The sequence below is a fragment of the Hyperolius riggenbachi genome, chromosome 3 (genome assembly GCF_040937935.1).
Source record: "Hyperolius riggenbachi isolate aHypRig1 chromosome 3, aHypRig1.pri, whole genome shotgun sequence".
Classification (NCBI taxonomy): Eukaryota; Metazoa; Chordata; class Amphibia; order Anura; family Hyperoliidae; genus Hyperolius; species Hyperolius riggenbachi.
The window spans coordinates 282,861,435-282,882,421 of record NC_090648.1 but is presented as its reverse complement, the minus strand read 5'-3'; the positions used below and the strand labels follow the sequence as shown (position 1 = coordinate 282,882,421).

Sequence of the window (20,987 nt, the reverse complement as noted above, 5' to 3'; positions counted from 1 at the left end):
GGTGGCTTCAGAACTTGTCATCAGATATTGAAACGTGATAGGAATTGGTCACTGAATAATTTGGGCATCTCAGAAGGAACAGCATTCCAAACAAAGCAGCTGTGCTAACAATTATTTTTATACAGCTAATAGAACAAACAATATAGTGTAATCTACTATAAAACTTTTTATTTCAAAAAAAGGTTCCTACATGCATTAATTTGAAGTAGAAAACTTAAAAAAAAAAAGTCATCTTTCCACTGGACTCAATGTTGCTAACCGTCTGTCATTTGACCATACTTTTATTATACACCCGTAAGAATGCAGTTAATGAGTACTGAGGTATGGCTCTATGTGGGCCCATTTTTGTTTGCCCGGGACCAATTTCCGGCTGTATGACTTTGGTGGTGCAGCTGTGTGTGACTGACTCCAGCTAAGGCAGAAGCTCTGCCCAGCTCAGAGTTATCCTTTCATCTCTCTATTCCTCTCATTGCTCCTCCAGCTGTCCCTTCACATGTGGTCAGACAGGGGCATTCTGTCTTGCTGGCTGCCTGGCTCTGAGGAGGTGATCAGCTACCTGGGCTCAGGACAGGGATAAATGTCTTTAATTGGATGTGAAGCCACTGGAATGGATAAACGAAGCCTAGCTGCAATGGTTGCAAGCCTGGAGAGCCCAATTAAAGGAATACTATCGATGTATGCATTTATTTTTAAATGCTGTATGTTGTAGCACACATTAGGGCAAGTACTAGGAACAATTTGATTCCTCACACAGCTGTTCCTCTCAGCTGTAAAATCCTCCGTCAGTTTTGGCATCAGTGTTGGATACAAAATGTATCTAATACTGAGCTCCCAGAGGGCTAGACCATGTCTCTGCAAAGGGGAGTTGCTATCAACTCCTCAGTTTATAGTTTAATTATCACCTTGCTGAAATAATCTTATTGATATGGTGGTAAGGGGTTAAAGATTCTAGCAATGTGTGTTTATTATCTTTGCTTCTCTTTACTGATAAAGATACTAATAATGCTAATTGTAGACAGTGGTCTGCCCCTCTCAGCAGCTTGTAAAGTGGATGCAGCCTGGAGTGAATCACCTCAAGCAGGCAGCCAGTAAACACAGACTAGTGTTATAGCTTGTTATATTACAGCAATATTACAGCTCATTTAGTTACCTGTTACCACCTCAGATCAGCCTATTTCTCCTCATGTCTGCTGCATGCTGTGAGTGACACAGTGAAATATATTTGTGAGCTGTGTGACAGAGTAACCAAGCAGCTCAGGGTGACCAAAACTACTATGAGCTGTGTGAGAAATGAATTTTTAAGCAGGGATAGCGAGAGAGAGACCTGGGTGAATAAATAAAGTGCCCCTAGCACTAGTGGTAATGTGTACACTAATATAGAGTATTAAAAAAAAAAGTCGTTTCAATCGATAGTATTCCTTTAATGCATACAGTTATAAAACCACTTGAAAAAAATATTACATAACCAGCATGACTTGAGGGGAAAGAAATGCCCACTATTTAGCTCCACCTTTAAAGAGGAACTCCAGTGAAAATAATGTAATAAAAAGAGGGTTTCAGTTTTACAATAATTATGTACAGTATAAATGATTTAGTCACTGTTTGCACATTGTAAAATCTTTCCTCTCCCTGATTTACATTCTGACATTAACCACATTGTGACATTTTTTCTGCTGCCAGGTGATGTCAGTGGAAGGAGATGCTACTTGCTTTTTTGGGAGTTGGATCCAGCTTTAAACAGTTATTTCCCACAATGCAACGAGGCTTCCACAGTGTGATAATAAAACCATGGTCCTGACAACACACTGTGGGAGGGGTTTCACCACAATATCAGCCATACAGAGTCCCCGGTGATGAGCCGTTTGTGAAAAGGAAAAGATTTCTCATGGGAATAGGGGTATCAGCTACTGATTGGGATGAAGTTCTCTTTAAGTCCTTTACACAGCCTGATACTCTGCTGCAACCCCAACTGCCTGCTAAATTTTGGTTGTCCAGATTTATTTTGACCATCTTGTCCAAGAAAAATAAGAAATTAGCAAACCTGACTGGACTCCAGCTAGTAAATTTATCAAATCTTCGAGGGTGTCCATGAAGTAGTTGAAACTGAAAATGAAACTGGCTGCGTTATTACAGGCAGGTTTTTAAAATAAACATGAACAGATCTAGAGCTGGATTTAGTGTTCCTCTTGTCACTCCTTTTCATGTTAAGACATTTTAGTGAGACATGAAATTACATTTTTATATTGTGAGTTTGCATACCAGTTTATTTTAATTACCATGGAAGGTTCACATACAGTCTTTTGGTGAGCAGCAGAATTTTACACTTTTCTTTTCTTAGCTCTGTCTGGAAAGAAACATGTGTGCCTTATTTTAGCCGTTATTATTTTAGATTCAGCTCCCTTATGAAAATTCTGAGAGTTGCATAAATTAAAACCAGACACTGTTTACCAGTTTTTAGAATGAAATAGCCAGTCTGTCAGCAGATCAGGGCACTCTACTGTAAATGCTGCTGTATTGTTAAGAACCATTTGGCAGCAAATATTTGCCTTACTGATATTGTTAAATTAATTATTAAAGTGTATGGATAGTTTCCCAGACTTTCCCTACATCTGCTTCTATTCCCACCTCCTGTGGATGAAAAACACATAACTGAAGTAAAAATGCACCTTAATAGTTTTCTTTGTCCCAAAATGGCTGTTTCATAGGCAGCTAAATACAGCAAACCTCTTCCTTTCATTATGTTTACAATTCACTCCCCAACTTTGTGCATGAGCGTATGCACAGACACAGGTGTGCTCTTGTACTAGAGCCATGTGTACATGTATCTGCCAACGTGGATCTGGGTGTGTGTGTGTGTGTGTGTGTGTGTGTGTGTGTGTTTTTGTCTAGCGGCATTGCATGCATGGCCACAGAAGTTGGAAATGATACTATTATTTTAAGGTTTCTGACTACTGCCCAACCCGTTGGATTATAAGCGGTTTCCAGTGTTCTGCACCTGTTATTGAATTGACTGCTGACCTCTGCTTGTGCAATTATTCTTTTCTGCACCTCCACTGTTATCCTTTGCCTTTCTGACCATTCTGCACCAAATTTCTGCAGCCAACATTGACCATTCTTTCCTAACTATCTCTAGTTGCCTGACCATTTAGCAGGGCCAAAATCAGGTGACCAGTCAACAAGTGTATAGCTGTGGATATGGTCCTGTGGCAAAAAGAACGTATGCCAACTGTTAATGCCTGCAGAAAATTTTTTCAATTTTGGCGAGTAGTGGATTGCAGTGCAATACAATCAAACGCACAAAAGTATAACTAGCGGCATATGGTATATTAAGTTAGGCAGCACTGTAATTTGATGTTGGATGGAACACAGGTTTCTGGCTTTAGAATCAATTCTTAATACAAATGATTACGTTTAGGTTTAATTGTGTATGATAGTCTTTTAACCCTTTCGTGACCAGCTGCCTCTCCCCTTTAAGGACCAGGCATTTTACATGTGCGGGGGGGCGTTTGGAGGGGTCAGGCAGCCGGATCTCTGCAGGGGCTTGCCGGGCTGTGTGTCCCCCCTGTAGCCAGATGTCCCCCCTTTAGCCAGCAGCCTTTATTCACCTCCCAGGCTCCAGTGATGAGCCGCTGTGGACCCCTCTGCTCTGGCCAGCACCCCTGCTTGTACTGACGCTAAGTTCCGGGTCGCGGCACTTACGTCACAGCAAGCGGGGATGCTGGCCAGAGCGGAGGGTAGCGCCGATCGTCGTGGGAACGACAGGAAGGTGAGTGGATCTTCTTCTTTCCCCCCTACCGCTGCAGCTCTTACTAGTGATCACTATGATCCGCCGGCAATCATAGTGATCACATAATCAGGAGCCATACGCAATGGCTTCTGGTCGCTGAGGGGAAATGTCAGCTGTCATATGACAGCTTAATCTAACCTGTTGGGTGCGCATGATTGCGGCAGGACGCTTCGTTTTCACGGATGTTGAATCTACATCCAGTCAGAGCGGCAGCACCACCTGCTGGACGTAGACTCAAACTATGTCGGTCCCGAAAAGGGAATTAATTGATATAGTCTTTGTTCTTGACTCTTGCAAATGTAGTTTAAACGGAATGCTGACAAGGTTTTAACTCCTTTTTTGTTAAGGGAAAGATATTCTGATCTACATGCATTCAAATAAAAGCAGAGATACGCTTTGCAAAGAAACACAAGAACTTTCTGAACTACCACAACTGGAAAAGGTAAGAAAACTATTGTACATGTTTTTTTTTTTTCCTTTTTCTCTTGCATTGTAATCTGCACTGAACAGTGTATCCGTGGATATTCTAAAGCTCAGCATTACAACCAGATAACTGGCATTGCTTATAAGGGGATGAAGATGGCAACCTCTGTGCGCTTCTCATTTCAGGTTCTATTTAATGACAGGTGAAGTCTAAGTTTTTTCCGCCAGGGACAGCAGCTTATACAGAAATATGTTATTTTCTCCCTCAATGTGCTGACAAGAGCATGGTGATGTTTTCATTGGTGGAAATGTTTGTGTTAATTAGGAATGGGTTCTGAAATGTTTAGCTTATTTCCCAGCCATCATTGCCTTTTGCATTAACTTATGCAATCACTCCTACCACAGGTCTCAGATAGTGATGGAACAGCTGAGGTGGACTAATATGACCTTTTCTGTTTAGGATTAAGCACTGTTGCTGTGCTTTAGGGCTGGTTCAGATGGACGTTTGGAGGCGTTGCGTTCGTTGGCGTCGCGTTTAGCAGTGTTCGTTTGGATGCGGTCGCGTTTTTTCTTCCCCTAGGGGGACATTAGCCGTCGCGGTTAACCTCCCCTGAAAGCTACATGTAGCTTCCAGGGGCTCCTTGAACGCCAGGGAAAATCGGGACCCAAACGCCGCGTTTGTGTAAACGCGCTTGAAAGCTTGGTACAAACGCTCCCATTCACTTGAATGGGAGCGTTTAACACCAAGCCTTGAGCGCTGGCTGTAAACGCTCTGCAAACGTCCGTCTGAACCAGCCCTTAAAGGTAACCATTATAAGCAAAACATTTTACTGCTGAGCAATCATTTAGATGTACACACTAGGATTCCATATTCAAACCTGGGCAAGTGCACTATCTGCATGAAGTTAGAATTTTCTCCCCGTATTTGTGTGGGTGTCATTAAAGAGGAACTATAACCCAGGATTGGCCTTCATCCCAATCAGTAGCTGATACCCCCTTTCCCACAAGAAATCGTTACCTTTTTCTCGAAAAGATAATCAGGGTAGTCTGTGCAGCTAATATTATGGTGAAGCCCATTCCATAGTGTGAGATCAGGACCATGGTCATGACTGTAAACCTTGCTGCATTATGGGAAATAATGGTTGTTTCCAACTGCCAAGCAACTAGTTTCTGCCTCTGTACATACAGTATATATTTATTTTATAAAACAGCCTTTTAGCCTATCACATTGTTAGTGGATGTGTTTATAGATAATGGCAGTTGGTCCTGTCTAGTTTTTATCTTGTCTGCCAGTAGTAAAGATGATTACCCACAGGCTCATTGTGGATCCAATAGCATGAACAAATTATACGGCGAGTATCAGTCATTTTTTTTTTATTTATCCAGTTCGGCCTATCTGGACTGGTGCGCGCGATCGGGCACACCCCAGCGCGCGCTCCCGCTGCCCGCCGCTAGCCCCCCGATCAGTGAATGGGAATATAATTCCCATTCACCGATCTAAATTCCCTGCAGAAATACCGACGCTTTCTCTCCAGAGACCACGGTATTTCTGCCCCCAGGAAACATCTCCCCAGCATTTTAGTTCCTGGATGGGAGATCGTTCGCATCCAGGACTTTTTTCACTGTGGCCATCTTGTGGCCAAATAGTAAACTGCACCAACATACATTTTTAATTAAAAAAAAATATTATTTTACATTTAAAATTAGCAGTTTCCCTCCCACACCAAAAATTACCCACATACACTTTTTTTTATTAAAAAAATAAAATAAAAAATACAATTAAAAAAAACAAAAACAACATAAATAGTTACCCAAGGGTCTGAACTTTTTAAATATGCATGTCAAGAGAATATGTTATTATATTATTTAAAATTATAAGCTCATAGTGATGGACGCAAATTGAAAAAATGCACCTTTATTTCTAAATGAAATATCGGCACCATAAATTGTGATAGGGACATCGTTTAAACGGTGTAATAACCGGGACAGATGGGCAAATAAAATACATGAGTTTTAATTACGGTAGCGTATATTAATTTCAAACTATAATGGCCAAAAACTGAGAAATAATGAATTTTTTTCATTTCTTTCTTAACCTGCTGGGCGGTCTGGACGAGCTCAGCTCGTCCAGTACCGCCGGAGCCTGCCGCTCAGGCCCTGCTGGGCCGATTTGGCTCAAATAAAAAGCAGCACACGCAGCCGGCAGTTTGCCAGCCGCGTGTGCTGCCTGATCGCCGCCGCTCTGCGGCGATCCGCCGCGAGCAGCGGCGAAAGAGGGTCCCCCCAGCCGCCTGAGCCCAGCGTAGCCGGAACAAAAAGTTCCGGCCAGCGCTAAGGGCTGGATCGGAGGCGGCTGACGTCAGGACGTCGGCTGACGTCGATGACGTCACTCCGCTCGTCGCTATGGCGACGATGTAAGCAAAACAAGGAAGGCCGCTCATTGCGGCCTTCCTTGTTTATTCTGGGCGCCGGAGGCGATCGGAAGAACGCCTCCGGAGCGCCCTCTAGTGGGCTTTCATGCAGCCAACTTTCAGTTGGCTGCATGAAATAGTTTTTTTTTTATTAAAAAAAAACCCTCCCGCAGCCTGCCTGGCGATCTTAATAGAACGCCAGGCAGGTTAATCTTCCTGTTAAAATAGATTTAGAAAAAAATAATTCTTAGCAAAATGTACTACCTAAAGAAAGCCTAATTAGTGGCAGAAAAAACAAGATATAGATCAATTCATTGTGATAAGTAGCAATAAAGTTATAGGCGAATGAATGGGAGGTGAACGTTGCTCAGATGCATGAGATTTTCGGACTGCGGTGCTGAACCGGTTAACTTCTATTTTTTAACTTCTCACTGTGCACTGTATTGAATTATTTTTTCCCCCTATTACTATTCGGTAAAGTTCCTCTTTAAAGTGTACCCGAGGCAACATGTGACATGATGAGATAAACTTAGGTATGTACAGTACAAAACCAGTGGCGTAGCAATAAGGGTTGCAGAGGTCTTAACCAAAGCCGGGCCCTTGGGCCAGAGGGGCCCCGCAGGGCCCTCCCTCAACTGCAGTTTCAGCTTTTTCTTGGTCCTGTGCTTGTAATAATCACTTCTATAGATGCTTTGAATGGTAGTAATCACAAACATGCTGTTCCCCCATCCCTTCTTGCACTTCTGACACTGTGGTTGTCCTTGGCAAGTTTTGGTACACCGTATCAATTGCTATGTATAGAGTGCTTGCGGTCCCCCCAAAGTAAAACTCGCACTGGGGCCCAGAGCTCCTTAGCTACGCCACTGTACAAAACCTATTAATCACCAGGCTGTTTTACTTGTTTTATTTTGCTGCCTGAAAGAGTTAATTTCTAGGCATGGAAGTGACAGCTCCTGTCTTCTTGGTATTTTTTCGTCAATATAATAAACATTACTGATAAGCAAATTACATACAGCCATAAAGTTTTCCTGGTAGAATAAAACTTCTGAGCTGTGGAGGGAGATATAAAAAGTTCAATAGTTCATGTATATTAAGTCTGGGATACTTAATAGGCTGCCACTGATTAGAGGCAGTAAAACATTCAACCTACTTTGTAAATGTGTAAATATAATAGAAAACCATGGGATACTTAAAAAAATCGTTTTTAGGAGTAGAAGGATAAATATAATTGTTTATCTCATCAGTTTATTTTCACCTTGGGCTCACTTTAAGGCTATCTGTTTTCCTCCCACATCCCAAAAATATATGAACTGATTCCCCCAATCTTGGCGTATGATAGAAATATAAGACTATGGTAAGACTGAGATCCTCTGGGAAACAGTTAATTACATGACTATGGATTCTGCAGAACGCTTTGATAGATGTACATAAAGGTGTTGGTTTACAAATTCATCACCATGTGATTTGGAACCCAGACACAGGCATTCAGCACCATTTCAGCACGGAACAGCAGGGCTTTCAAGCCGGAAGGAGGACGTTTTGGAGTTAAATGAAACTCACCCTGTCCTGCTGCTCTGTGCTGAAATAGTGCTGAATGTGTGTGCTGCTCAGGTTCCAACCACACGGTGCCAAATTCGAACACCAATAATAGTACATAATAATAATACAATTTAGCACTAGCCGGCCTGTTGCCAGTACTGTTGTTAAGCTTGGGGGTGTAAGCATACAACACATAAGCTGACGTGAAGGAGGTACACACACCAGCACAAGGGATCAGGATATCCCCAGTTTAGTGGAGGAGAGGACTGACTCCAATAGGAGATTGTGGTGCACAGAGCCGGTACAGATCTGAACAGCCACAAACACTTTCGTAATAACGTCTCAGCGCAAAGTAGCGCTGAGCGCATAAACCAGGACTGAGGAGATCAGGACAGGTAGACAGAATGAACGCTTGCTAGCTAGCGATTACTTAGCGACAGCAAGCGTCCAAAACCAGACAGACTGGAATGAGGCAGCCAATACGTTGCGGCGATGGCGTGCCTCACAAAGACAGGACAGGACAGTCAGGAAATAGCAGGATCGAGATAGATGAACGTAACACAGATAAATATACAATAAGTATGTTTTCCTAGCGTATTACAATTACAGCTATCAATGAAACTATTTGTAAGGTCTGACTAACATATGTATATATCGGCAATGAACCGATATATGACATAAGCAGGAACGCTGACTAGGACTGGAGTAATACAGGGTACAGGACTCAGAAGGATTCGTTATCTCTTCGCAGAGATGAACGCAATCCACAAACAGGACCAGGAACAGGATAACTAGCTCAGCGTGCTGGAAAACTGACTAACTGAACACAGGAAATAAACAGTTCGTGTACGTATATATCAGCGACACTGATATATCAACGTAACACAAATACAAGGAAAATAACAAAATGCGCAAGTATGCGTATATATTGGCGATGAACCAATATATGACACAAGACAAGCAAGTAGCACTTCTAGAACAAGAGCAGAACTAGGAGGACTCGCTGACCCCTTCGCAGGAGTCAGCGCAGTCCACACGGACCAGGAACGAGGTGGGGCACGAGCAGAGTAACAGATAGAGTCTGAAACTATGGTAGCCCATGAGACATTGCAGGAAGCAGTTCTTTATACTGAGGTCATCCAATGGGAGCAGACCTACAGATTCCCACACAAGTGAATGGTAATTAATCACAGGCTGATAGCAGGAAAAGGCAGACAATGATATGCAGCCTGCAGGAAAGGGACTGCCCCTCCACTGCAGCAGACAATGTTTGTTTACACAAGAGCATGTTAAACTGTCATTAATTTCAGAGTGACTGCAGATGGAATCAGCAACTAGTTTAAGTGCAAACCAAACTATGCAAGAAAATGCATTTAATGACATCAGAACTGCTTGGGTTACAATACCACTGCAGCCAGCAGTAAACGCTGCAGACATGATCATAACATTACCCCCCCCCCTTAAAGGCGGATACCAGACGCTTTTCGAAACTGAAATTCCCAACAAAACAATCTGACTGATAATTCATGATGACCGGGACAGCCCGGCAAGACCAAATTCCAGAATCAGTCCCCACAAGACTGGACCCATCAGAACCAGAACCTACAGAACCATGCCCGTCAGCACCACAAGCCTCAGTGTGATACCCATCAGAAGCACGACTTCCAGAGAAAAGCCCCCAGAAACTCTCTGAGCGATACCCACCGCCTTCCCGGGACTGTCCAAAAACGCCAAAGCCTTTGCAATGCCCACCAGAACTGTCCCCACCAACACAAAACCCACCGTTGAACCAGTCCAAGGTACCAGGACAAGTTTCCTCAGAGATCTCCCAGAACACTTGGAAGCTCCAAAGAGATCCCCACAGGTCAGAACGCCCCTTAGGCTCACATGGAGAACCATCAAGAACCCCTATGGAACCCAGGGCAACTCTAGAGTCAGGGTCACAAGGATAAACATCAAGATCAGGGTTTTTAGGGACCAGAACCATCTCCGGGCATGCAGGCCAACCGGCAACATCAGAACATGTCTCCACTAGGGAAGCGTGTGAGCACGCCAACACAGACACACTTGGGCACTCTGGCATACGAAGCACATCTGGGCACACCGGCACAAGAGAGACTTCTGGGCATGTCAAGGAACTGCGAACCTCAAAGTCAGTCAAGGTAGGACCAAAACCAGGACTGGGCAAAAAAAAATCATCATGACTAGACTTCACAGTTACTGGATTCTCACTAAAAAATGCAGGATCAGACTTAGATGTCTCTGATTCCAGCAAAGTTATTAACAAATCATGTTCAGGGGCATTTACAAGACAGGACAAATCTTCTGATGTATGCACCGAACTAGACAGGGTTCCCATAACTTCTTCTGGACTAGACAGAGACTCATCAAATACACTGGATTGGAGCTCATGAAGGGCCGCAAAACAAGTCAATAGTGCAGCAATCCCCACTGAACTAGACAAAACTGAGTAACTCACTGGACAGGAAGGGGACTCAGGAACTTCTGCCACACCGGCCAGAGAACCAGAATTTTCCAGGATACATGGCTGGGTTTCAGAAACACTCATTAACCCGGACTGAAATTCTGAGATTTCTATTATTTTTTCCAGCGAGTCAGAATTATCCATGTTACAGGGCAAGACTTTTGAAACATTCAGAGAACAGGGCTGGAGTTCCTCGGCTGTTACAACACTGGAGAGGGACTCAACAACATTGGTTAAATCAGACTGTGTACAGGGCAAGGTATCTAACACACTTGCTGACGAGGACAATATTTCAATGGCTTCTGCTTCGCTGGGCAGAAATTCATCAAGTTTTATTAGAGCAGACTGTAATTCCAAAACAGCTGCTAGACAAGTGAATATTACTGCAACACCAACTGAGGTAAGCAGTGCCTCAGACTGTTCTGCTAGAGGGTTTGAAGTATCCAAAGTACTGGGTGAAGCATAAGACTCTGTGACCACAGCTTCACTGGACAGGATCACCGAACAGTCCACACTGCAGGGCAAAACCATGGAAGCACCTGCTGGACAGCATAATAATTCTGTGACCTGAGTTTCATTGGAGAGATCTACTGCACAATTCATGGTACAGGGCAAGTTCACTGGAACATTTTCTGAACACGGTAATAATTCTGCGATTTCGGACTCACATAGCAGACGCTCTGAGTTATTCATGAAACTAGAGTGAGGTGTAGAGACAGGAAGATCAAAACACAATGTTTGCGCATCTAAATCACCATTCAATTGTGAAATTGGAAAATTCAGATGCTGGGGTTCTGAGATTTCTGGACAGGATTGCTGGGACTCAGAAACTGATGTAGTGCATCTATTGGCATCTGCTGGATCAGACAGGAGTTGAACTTTATTAACACAGGTAATTTCTGCAGAAGTGTTTGCAGAGACAGGCAAGATTTTTCTGGTGTCTGTTTCACTGAACAAAGACTCATGAGTACTGGCTAGGCTGGACTCAGAAGTCAGCAGGACCTCTGGGTCCTCTGCTGAGAGATTTGTGCAGGGCAAGATTAAGGAAGTATTAGTAATTTCTGTCTTACTGGGAAGTAACACTGAGTTATCCATGGTACAGGGTGGAATTACAGGAACTTCAATTTCACACAAAAGGAGCTCTGAATCACTCGCTGAATCAGCCAAAGGTGCTGAAGCAGGCGAGTCCTCAGGAACTGAGGAAGTGGAACAATCTCCACTTGACAGTGTGTCTTCCCTGGTATCAACTGATTGAATCGCATAAAAATCGTCCAGAATCATTCTCCACACATCGATCAATGGAGCCACAAAGTCATACCCGCACACACCAGTTTTTATTAGGTTATAGGCAGACTTAATGCATGCATTCAATACTAATTCACTTTTTGCACTGTAAAACTGACAAAATGAACTTGCATCTTTCTTCCATTCATAGACCAGGGCTTCCATCTCTCCTTTCTCAAATGGAGGATCCCATGCATATTTAACAGCTGAGCATTCCGGCTGATCATAGTTTGCAAATGTGTTAGTGGCAGAAACATACATTGGGTTATTTAGCAGGTGATTGGCCGATTTCTTATTCCTAAGGATCTCCAATACCTGTAGCAAGTGTTGAACTGTAGTGTATGCAAATTTCCCTTGCTGCACGAATAAATTGATCTGTTCAATACTCTGTAATATATCTTCATAATCATATTCAGATAATTCATTTAAACAAGAACTTTTATTTTCCCTGGCTAGCAATGAAAGTTCATTAGTAGTTTCATAGGTCCATTTGACTCCCCTGAATGGTGACTGAATTTCATTATCTGCTACTGGCGGAGTCTCATTACAGATCTGATGCGCAGTCGCCAAGGGCAACGACTCCGCTGATTGTAACGCTTTTCTTTTGGAGCGTTTACGTTTGGCTTTAGACCCTGCTGCCTTAGCAGAAGAAAAGTTATCAGAACAATTATCTGCTTGCTGATTATTTTTGTAGGCAGTAGAAGGAGCAGCTGATTGACAAGCTGCCAGGAGCTTATCAACAGGGCTAGGCAAATCGGTTTTGCGCAGCCAGTTATGGATCACAAACGCTAGAAATTCCAGTGGTCTTTCTTTTAAATTGGTATGATCCAAGACATCGTAGGCCCACTGAAACAATCTTCCCTTAAATAAAACATAAACTAGCTGGGGGGCCCACGTTGAAACAGGAGTAGCCTGGAGCTCAGGATTGGCCAGGAACCTGGCACATTCAGAAAAAAACTCATTTTCTGTTTCAGAATTGAGCTTCTCAAATTTCTTAAAGGAACAGGAACCATAACAAACAGTGTCATTTTTGCTGGGAACCCCCCCCCACAATGGGGATTGGTAATGGGGCTACCATAATGTTAAGCTTGGGGGTGTAATCTCCACAGTCAGCATACAACACATAAGCTGACGTGAAGGAGGTACACACACCAGCACAAGGGATCAGGATATCCCCAGTTTAGTGGAGGAGAGGACTGACTCCAATAGGAGATTGTGGTGCACAGAGCCGGTACAGATCTGAACAGCCACAAACACTTTCGTAATAACGTCTCAGCGCAAAGTAGCGCTGAGCGCATAAACCAGGACTGAGGAGATCAGGACAGGTAGACAGAATGAACGCTTGCTAGCCAGCGATTACTTAGCGACAGCAAGCGTCCAAAACCAGACAGACTGGAATGAGGCAGCCAATACGTTGCGGCGATGGCGTGCCTCACAAAGACAGGACAGGAGAGACAGGAAATAGCAGGATCGAGATAGATGAACGTAACACAGATAAATATACAATAAGTATGTTTTCCTAGCGTATTACAATTACAGCTATCAATGAAACTATTTGTAAGGTCTGACTAACATATGTATATATCGGCAATGAACCGATATATGACATAAGCAGGAACGCTGACTAGGACTGGAGTAATACAGGGAACAGGACTCAGAAGGATTCGTTATCTCTTCGCAGAGATGAACGCAATCCACAAACAGGACCAGGAACAGGATAACTAGCTCAGCACGGGTGTTCACGGTACGCGCAAACTACCAAAACGTGCTGGAAAACTGACTAACTGAACACAGGAAATAAACAGTTCGTGTACGTATATATCAGCGACACTGATATATCAACGTAACACAAATACAAGGAAAATAACAAAATGCGCAAGTATGCGTATATATTGGCGATGAACCAATATATGACACAAGACAAGCAAGTAGCACTTCTAGAACAAGAGCAGAACTAGGAGGACTCGCTGACCCCTTCGCAGGAGTCAGCGCAGTCCACACGGACCAGGAACGAGGTGGGGCACGAGCAGAGTAACAGATAGAGTCTGAAACTATGGTAGCCCATGAGACATTGCAGGAAGCAGTTCTTTATACTGAGGTCATCCAATGGGAGCAGACCTACAGATTCCCACACAAGTGAATGGTAATTAATCACAGGCTGATAGCAGGAAAAGGCAGACAATGAGATGCAGCCTGCAGGAAAGGGACTGCCCCTCCACTGCAGCAGACAATGTTTGTTTACACAAGAGCATGTTAAACTGTCATTAATTTCAGAGTGACTGCAGATGGAGTCAGCAACTAGTTTAAGTGCAAACCAAACTATGCAAGAAAATGCATTTAATGACATCAGAACTGCTTGGGTTACAATACCACTGCAGCCAGCAGTAAACGCTGCAGACATGATCATAACAACTGTTTAACAGTGAGGGTCAGGGACATTTTAGTGCTCTAGCTTAGACACAAGCATCCGGCACTAACAATTTCTGCAGCATTTACAGAGTAGGCTGAATAATTCGAGTCACGAAAAGTGGCCCTCAAAGTTGTTCACAATCCAAAGTACCTAAAGTAGTCATAGTCTAATGTTCCTAGAAAACTCTTTGTAGGATTTGGGGGAGCCTATTAACCTCAAAAATACAATAAATATTTTCTCTTCCTAGGAGAAATGTAATAGTTTCAAGACCAGCAATGGCATTTCTTTTAATTAAGGAATTTTAAGTTTATGTTGTTTACCTGCTTTACAAATTACCTGTTTCTGGCTTCTATCTTTCTTTTGGCCAGTATTTTGGCAAATCTCCTTAAAGGGAAGGTTCACGGTCCCTAAAAAAGAAAAAAGAATGCTAATCCACTTACCTGGGGCTTCCTCCAGCCGGTGGCAGGCAGGACGTGCCCTCGGCGCCGCTCCGCAGGCTCCCCGTCTCCTCCGGTGGCGCACCCGACCTGTCCAGGCCGGCTGCCAGGTCGGGCTCTTCTGCGCTCCAAAATGCACCTCACACGGGCCCACGTGAGGCGCATTATGGAGCGCAGAAGAGCCCGACCTGGCAGCCGGCCTGGCCAGGTCGGGTGCGCCACCGGAGGAGACCGGGAGCCTGCGGAGCGGCACCGAGGGCACGTCCTGCCTGCCATGGTCTGGAGGAAGCCACAGGTAAGTGGATTATCATTTTTATTTTTTCTTAGGGACCGTGAACCTTCCCTTTAACACGCTACAGCACAGTGTATTACTTCTCACACACATTTGAACATGCACTGAAAATTCCTGCAGTAGTAGGAGATAGTGTTTACTGTCATTTTATGTCTTCAGTGATTTTTCTGTAAACTTTTTGTTTCTGCTCTCACCTCTGACATCCCATATGAGCAGCACACTGAGTGAGCTGAGTATTCAGCTGTGGAGATGTCAGCATCTTCTATTTTTGGAACCTAATTGCAATGTTTTGATTAGGAATGTCTCAAGCAGCACTGGGATAATGAAAACAGATATATTACTTTATTGCAGTTAATGGAAGGCATCTAAGAAGCCATTCCTTATACTGTCAGCTGGATTGATTTACCTCAGTTATTTAATATGGTGTGTTTTTATGGGGAATTGTTAAATGGTAACAATTTTCTTATTCTATGGCAGTTATTTGAAGTTTCTGTCACCTTTGCAAATATGGAGGGGCAAGGTTTTTTTTTTAGGGGGATGGAGGGTTGGATATACTGTAATATAAAATTTTCTCTCACAACAAAAAATGGATATTCCCAGACCCAGATTTACCTCAAAGGAGCCTATAGGCACAGATGTCCTGGCACCTTAGACTTCGCCCTCCATGAACCTACAAACCCCCTTCCGAACTGCACCACAAGTGTACTGGCTGTCCCAGCTGTTTCTTCTCCCCTTCTTCCCTTGCCCATCATAGGTAGCTACAGGTACCCCTTAGTAATAGGTAGCCAGAAGAACCTTCAATATTAAGTAGCTAGCAGTGCCCCCAAGTATTAGGTAGCTAGAGGAACCTCAGTATAAAGTAGCTGGAGGTGACCCTGACTGAAGGGAGATCTCGTCAGTGGAATGCTGAGACCCAGGTGAGTAACCTCTCATTTACACTCTCATCAGGACTTTGCATAGGGAAGGAGGGAGAGAGGTGCTTAGGACGGGGAGTAAGCCTCCTTTCCATCATCGGGCACCTGTAGGCATGAGCCTACAATGCCTTGTGGTAAATCCGGCCCTGGATATTCCGTTGGGTCCTCATGGCACCACCATCAATCTTTCTCTTCTATGCACAGCCACCTCCCCCACTTGTGAAACAGTCTCCTCCTTTCATGTGCAGACTCTGTATTACATCTTCCTCCTGCTCCTCTGATGTGCACCAGTCCTCATTTCCTGTGCTGCACCCCAATTCATTGTACAGTTTCCTAATCCATGTACAAACCCCATTCGTGTGCTAAAGCCACTGTTGTCCAACTAACTTAAGGAGCCTGATAGGTGAAAAAGTGAAGACTACACATAATTGCCCTCCAGGCTTTTCTTAAATGTTGTATTACAGTTTCATTACTCTGGGTCTGGTTTGTAGACCACTTATGATCTTTGGCCTCCACCCTGATAGGTCAGGCCCGATAAGTGTTCAACTTTGCTGGAGCTGTGGTCACTACACTGCACCTGACTGTGAAAGTGTAACAAACTTACCTTTCACCGGTGGGTCCCGCGGCGTCTCCGGCGGCGAGACTTCGGCTCCGTTCTCTTCTAGCATCCCCAGCGTCCCTCCGGCAACAGCACGCGTGCACAGACTCTCCAGTCAGACGTGCGGGGATCAGAGCAGCCTTTATAGGCTGAGGAGGCATGTCTGTCAGAGGGGCTGTCATCCTGAGGGCGGGACCTGGATCTATCCTGTACGTACTGTATATTAGGCCAAGTGAGTAAGTTGCTCATTGGCCTTGATACTAATCAGTTCGCTGGTTCTTGGCCTTAGCTAGTGAGAAGTCGTGAGAGCTACATTCATGTATTGTGCATCTGCGTGATATATATGTACTCTAGTCAGTCAGTAGCATTATATCTGTAATTTATATTTGTAATATTATATTTGTAAAATATATATTTATACTGTATTTTGATCTGTGTACCGACCTTTGCCTGCCTCTTTGACCTCAAATCTGTCTAACCCCTCCGTACGTCTGACATCTGATACCTGTGTTGACTCGGCCTGTTTCTGACTTTGCTCCTGTGTAATCCTTCCAGTTCGACTGACATCTGACTTACGTGTATGACCCGACTTGTTTAATTGACTTCGATTTGCCCAATCCCTTTGTACCTCAACCATCTGCTCTCGTTAAAGACTTCGGCTTGTATTGACTACGCTTGCTCTTTAGCATTATATATTATTACGCTAGCACCTTTCACGCACCAGCGTGATAGAAAGTTTGCCATCTTTGGCAACATATTTTCAAGTTCCCTTGTAGGTAGTGGGAAAAGGGCAGAATAGAAGTCCTTGTATTTCTGCCCGAGCACTGTTCAAGGACATAACAGGAATCCTCAGGCGTGAGATATAAATGAGAAGTTGTTACATAGTTTCTACGCTGCACAGAAACACCATTCATAAAAAAGCATAATTAAAACAAACAATCTTCCAAGGATAAGTCAGAGAATTTCAGTCACAAGACTGGAAGCCTTTGCCTGCTATTGTACCGTGAAATCTCCATATGTTCCTTATTTTCTATTCACAAGGTAAGTTGAAGTGTGTGTGCGTGCGTGTGTGTGTGCATACACTATATGTCCTTGTTTTTATAGGCATTTCAGATGTAGGTCATGATCAGAGGTGGTCAGATCCACACTGTTATTATGGATTCTCTCTAAATTTTCTCACAGCGTGACTAACCCAAATGCCTTTCTGAAGTTTTAAAAATAATATGAAGTGCATGTAAAGTTTTCAGTTTTGCATGGCTGGACACATTCTTGTGTGAACACCTGTGGTGTGGATTGGTTTGTTTGCTGGCTATGAATTAAAGGGAATCTGATGTGAAAATAAACATATGATATAATGAATTGTATGTGTAGTACAGCTAAGAAATAGAACATTAGTAGCAAAGAACAAAGTCTCATATTGTTTACAATACAGGAAGAGTTAAGAAATGTCAGTTGTTTATACAAAAGAGCTTCTCTGAGCTCTCCACCCTACCTGCATCCGAGACGGTCCTACTTTCTGAAGCACTTATACACCAAAGAAACGGTGAGAGGCAGCTTTAGATAAGGTTTGACTGCAGTGGAGTTCAAAGGGTCATTAGCTCTGCTCTGTGTCAGTGTGTGGTTTGTAATATGACAGAATGATGCAAGTTTATAAGAAAAAGCTATATAACTGAAAATTAAAATATGAGACACTTTTCTTTGCTACTAATGTTCTATTTATTTTCTGTGCTACACATACAATTCATTATATCATAAGGTTTTTTTTCACTTCAGTGTCACTTTAACATTGTCCAAATACAGTGTATCTATGCTCCTTGTAAAGACTGGATCTGCTTCTAGCTAACTACATACCATGGATTAAGGACTATACAGCACAACTTTATATTAAAGCCAGATAGACTCCAAAGCATAAATTTACTTTTATAACCATTCTCACATAAGTGCAGCCTGTGTTAAAATAGATTTAATATATATTATTGCAATAGACCTCATCTTGCAATTTAATGGTTTAATCAAATGTCCCATTTCAGTTTGCAGCCAATTATGATATTCTAAAATTGCCAGGATGTTCAGAATTAACCACTTTGTAACTATTGTTACGCTACAGTTGTCATGTTTGGTGTAGATGGTACCGGACTAACACAAAGCCCCATATTCTAGCTTCAGGCTACTTACACACCAAGACGTTGCGTTTTAGGGGACGTTATGGTCGCATAACGTGCCCCTAACGCAACACATGGTGTGGGAGAGGACAGTAGAGTGAGCCGCGTTAGGCGGCTCTATCCGCATAAGGTCTCCCAGGGTGCCGCTGATTGGCCGGCGGGACCACGTGATGCGGAGCGAGACACTCCGCATCACGTGGTCCCGCCGGCCAATCAGCGGCCGCCAGTGCAGTGCATATTAAGTAGCCATGTGCGCGGCTACTGTAGCGGCATCTCCCCGCCTCCTCTCCGCCCCCCACTAAGCATGTGCAAACAGTTTAACGCGGCTAAAGCCGCTAGAACACACAGCATGCTGCACTTTCACTACAACGTGCAGCGTTACATGTAACGCAACGTGGGCAGTGTGAACAGCCCACTTGTGTTACATTGCTGTGCGTTGGGGGAGCGTTACAGGCTGCACTAATGTGCGCCTGTAACGTCCCTGTGTGGAAGCAGCCTCAGAGATTAGTTGCAGAGAGGATGAAGTAAAGTTTGCCTCCTAAAACAATATACCTTGGTTTTCCACAGTGAGTATTCCAAATGAATATATAGTAATAATGATAACTGAATAACCTGAAGACATTTCCAATTTATTACGACATTAAAGTAAACCATTATTTATTGCATATTTCAAATAAATGTGGCATCATTTGCATCTTACAGTAATAGACTTGACAACTACACTATAGGAAATATTTATCAAAACAGTGCAAGGGAAACTGGAACAGAATTGTTGCAGAAATACAGCAGGTGTCTAGATCAAGGATTCTCATTGGTTGTTCTGAGCTCTACCATTTTATCCTATGAGAAATATTTTTCTTTTTACAAAGGATCATCAGGGGGCACTGTATGGCTGATGTTGTGGTAAAACCCCTCCCACAATGTCCTGACCGTTTCCTGTCTGTGAACCTCATTGCATTGTGGGAAATAACAGCTGTTTACAGCTGGATCCAACTGCCAAAAAAGCAAGCAGCATCTCCTTCCACTGACATTACCTGCAAGCAGAAGAAATGTCACCATGTGGTAAATATCAGAATGTAAATCAGGGAGAGGAAAGAGTTTACAATGGGAAAACACTGACTAAATAATTTATACATAATTATTGTAAAAATTAAGCACTTTTTTTATTACATTATTTTTACTGGAGTTTGCCTTAACCTCCTGAGTGTTACGCCGCTCAGGAGGTTTTGTTACTTTTTGCAAAATTAATAAAATTATTGGTACAAATCTGTGTAAACCCTTTAGCTAGCACTATGCTAGCTAGTAAAGGTTTTGGGCACTCCCCGATCCCCGCCGCTCCCCCGTTTATACACTACCCGGCCTGGATCCAGCGATCGGCGCAGCCTCCCCGGACACCTCCGGTCTTCACAATGGGGAGGATCGCACATGACGTCATGACGTCGCCGACGTCATGACATCATACGCAAACCCGATCCTCCCCATAGAGAGACCGGAGCTGTACAGGGAGGCTGCGCGATCGCTGGATCCAGGAGGTTAAAGCCATAATTAAAAAATTAGTTTTACTTACCTGGGGCTTCTACCAGCCCCCTGCAGCTGTCCTGTGCCCTCGCAGTCACTCACGGATCCTCTGGTGCCGCGCCGACAGCTAGTTTCGCTTTCGCCGGCCTGGCTACGCCTATACTTCTGCAATAGCAGAAGGATGTGTTGCCATCTGCAATAGCGTCCTGCGCATGCGGGGTAGGATGCGAGGGTACAGAACGGCTGCAGGGGGCTGGTAGAAGCCCCAGGTAAGTACAACTGATTTTTTAACCATGGCTTTAGGGCCTGTTCAGACTATGTGCGTTCCTAGCCGTTTTTCCAGAACGCGTACAGGCAGACTTTCCGCATAGAAACGGCTATTAATGTTTTCTAATGGCCTCGTTCACATGTATGCGTATGAGCCGCATACAGTTCTCATCCGCATTGCTGCACGCAGTTCTGTGCGTCACGCATAGAAACGGACGCAATGAAAGTCTATGGACGTGTATCAAAAACGCGTACTATTGCGTTTTTAGCGTACGTTTCCCTCTGCGGTTCCCATAATTATTTTTTTTCCCTGGGTCACGTGTGTGTGCAAAACGCAAATAGAAAACGCATTTGAACGCAAGAAAACGCATGCGTTTTTCAACTTGCGTTTCTTTGAATTTATCTGCGTTCTACAAACGCTGACAGTCTGAACAGGCCCTAAAGAGGAACTCCAGTGAAA

General features: G+C 43.7%; 1 protein-coding gene across 1 annotated transcript in view; it reads left to right on the top strand.

The window, feature by feature from the left end:
* CPED1 (cadherin like and PC-esterase domain containing 1) overlaps positions 1 to 20,987 on the top strand; it is a 344,542-nt gene that overhangs the window by 66,607 nt on the left and 256,948 nt on the right. Inside the window, exon 3 of the mRNA XM_068276408.1 lies at positions 4,135 to 4,229. Coding sequence (XP_068132509.1) covers positions 4,135 to 4,229 — 95 coding nt within the window. The remainder of the gene's footprint in view (positions 1 to 4,134; positions 4,230 to 20,987) is intronic.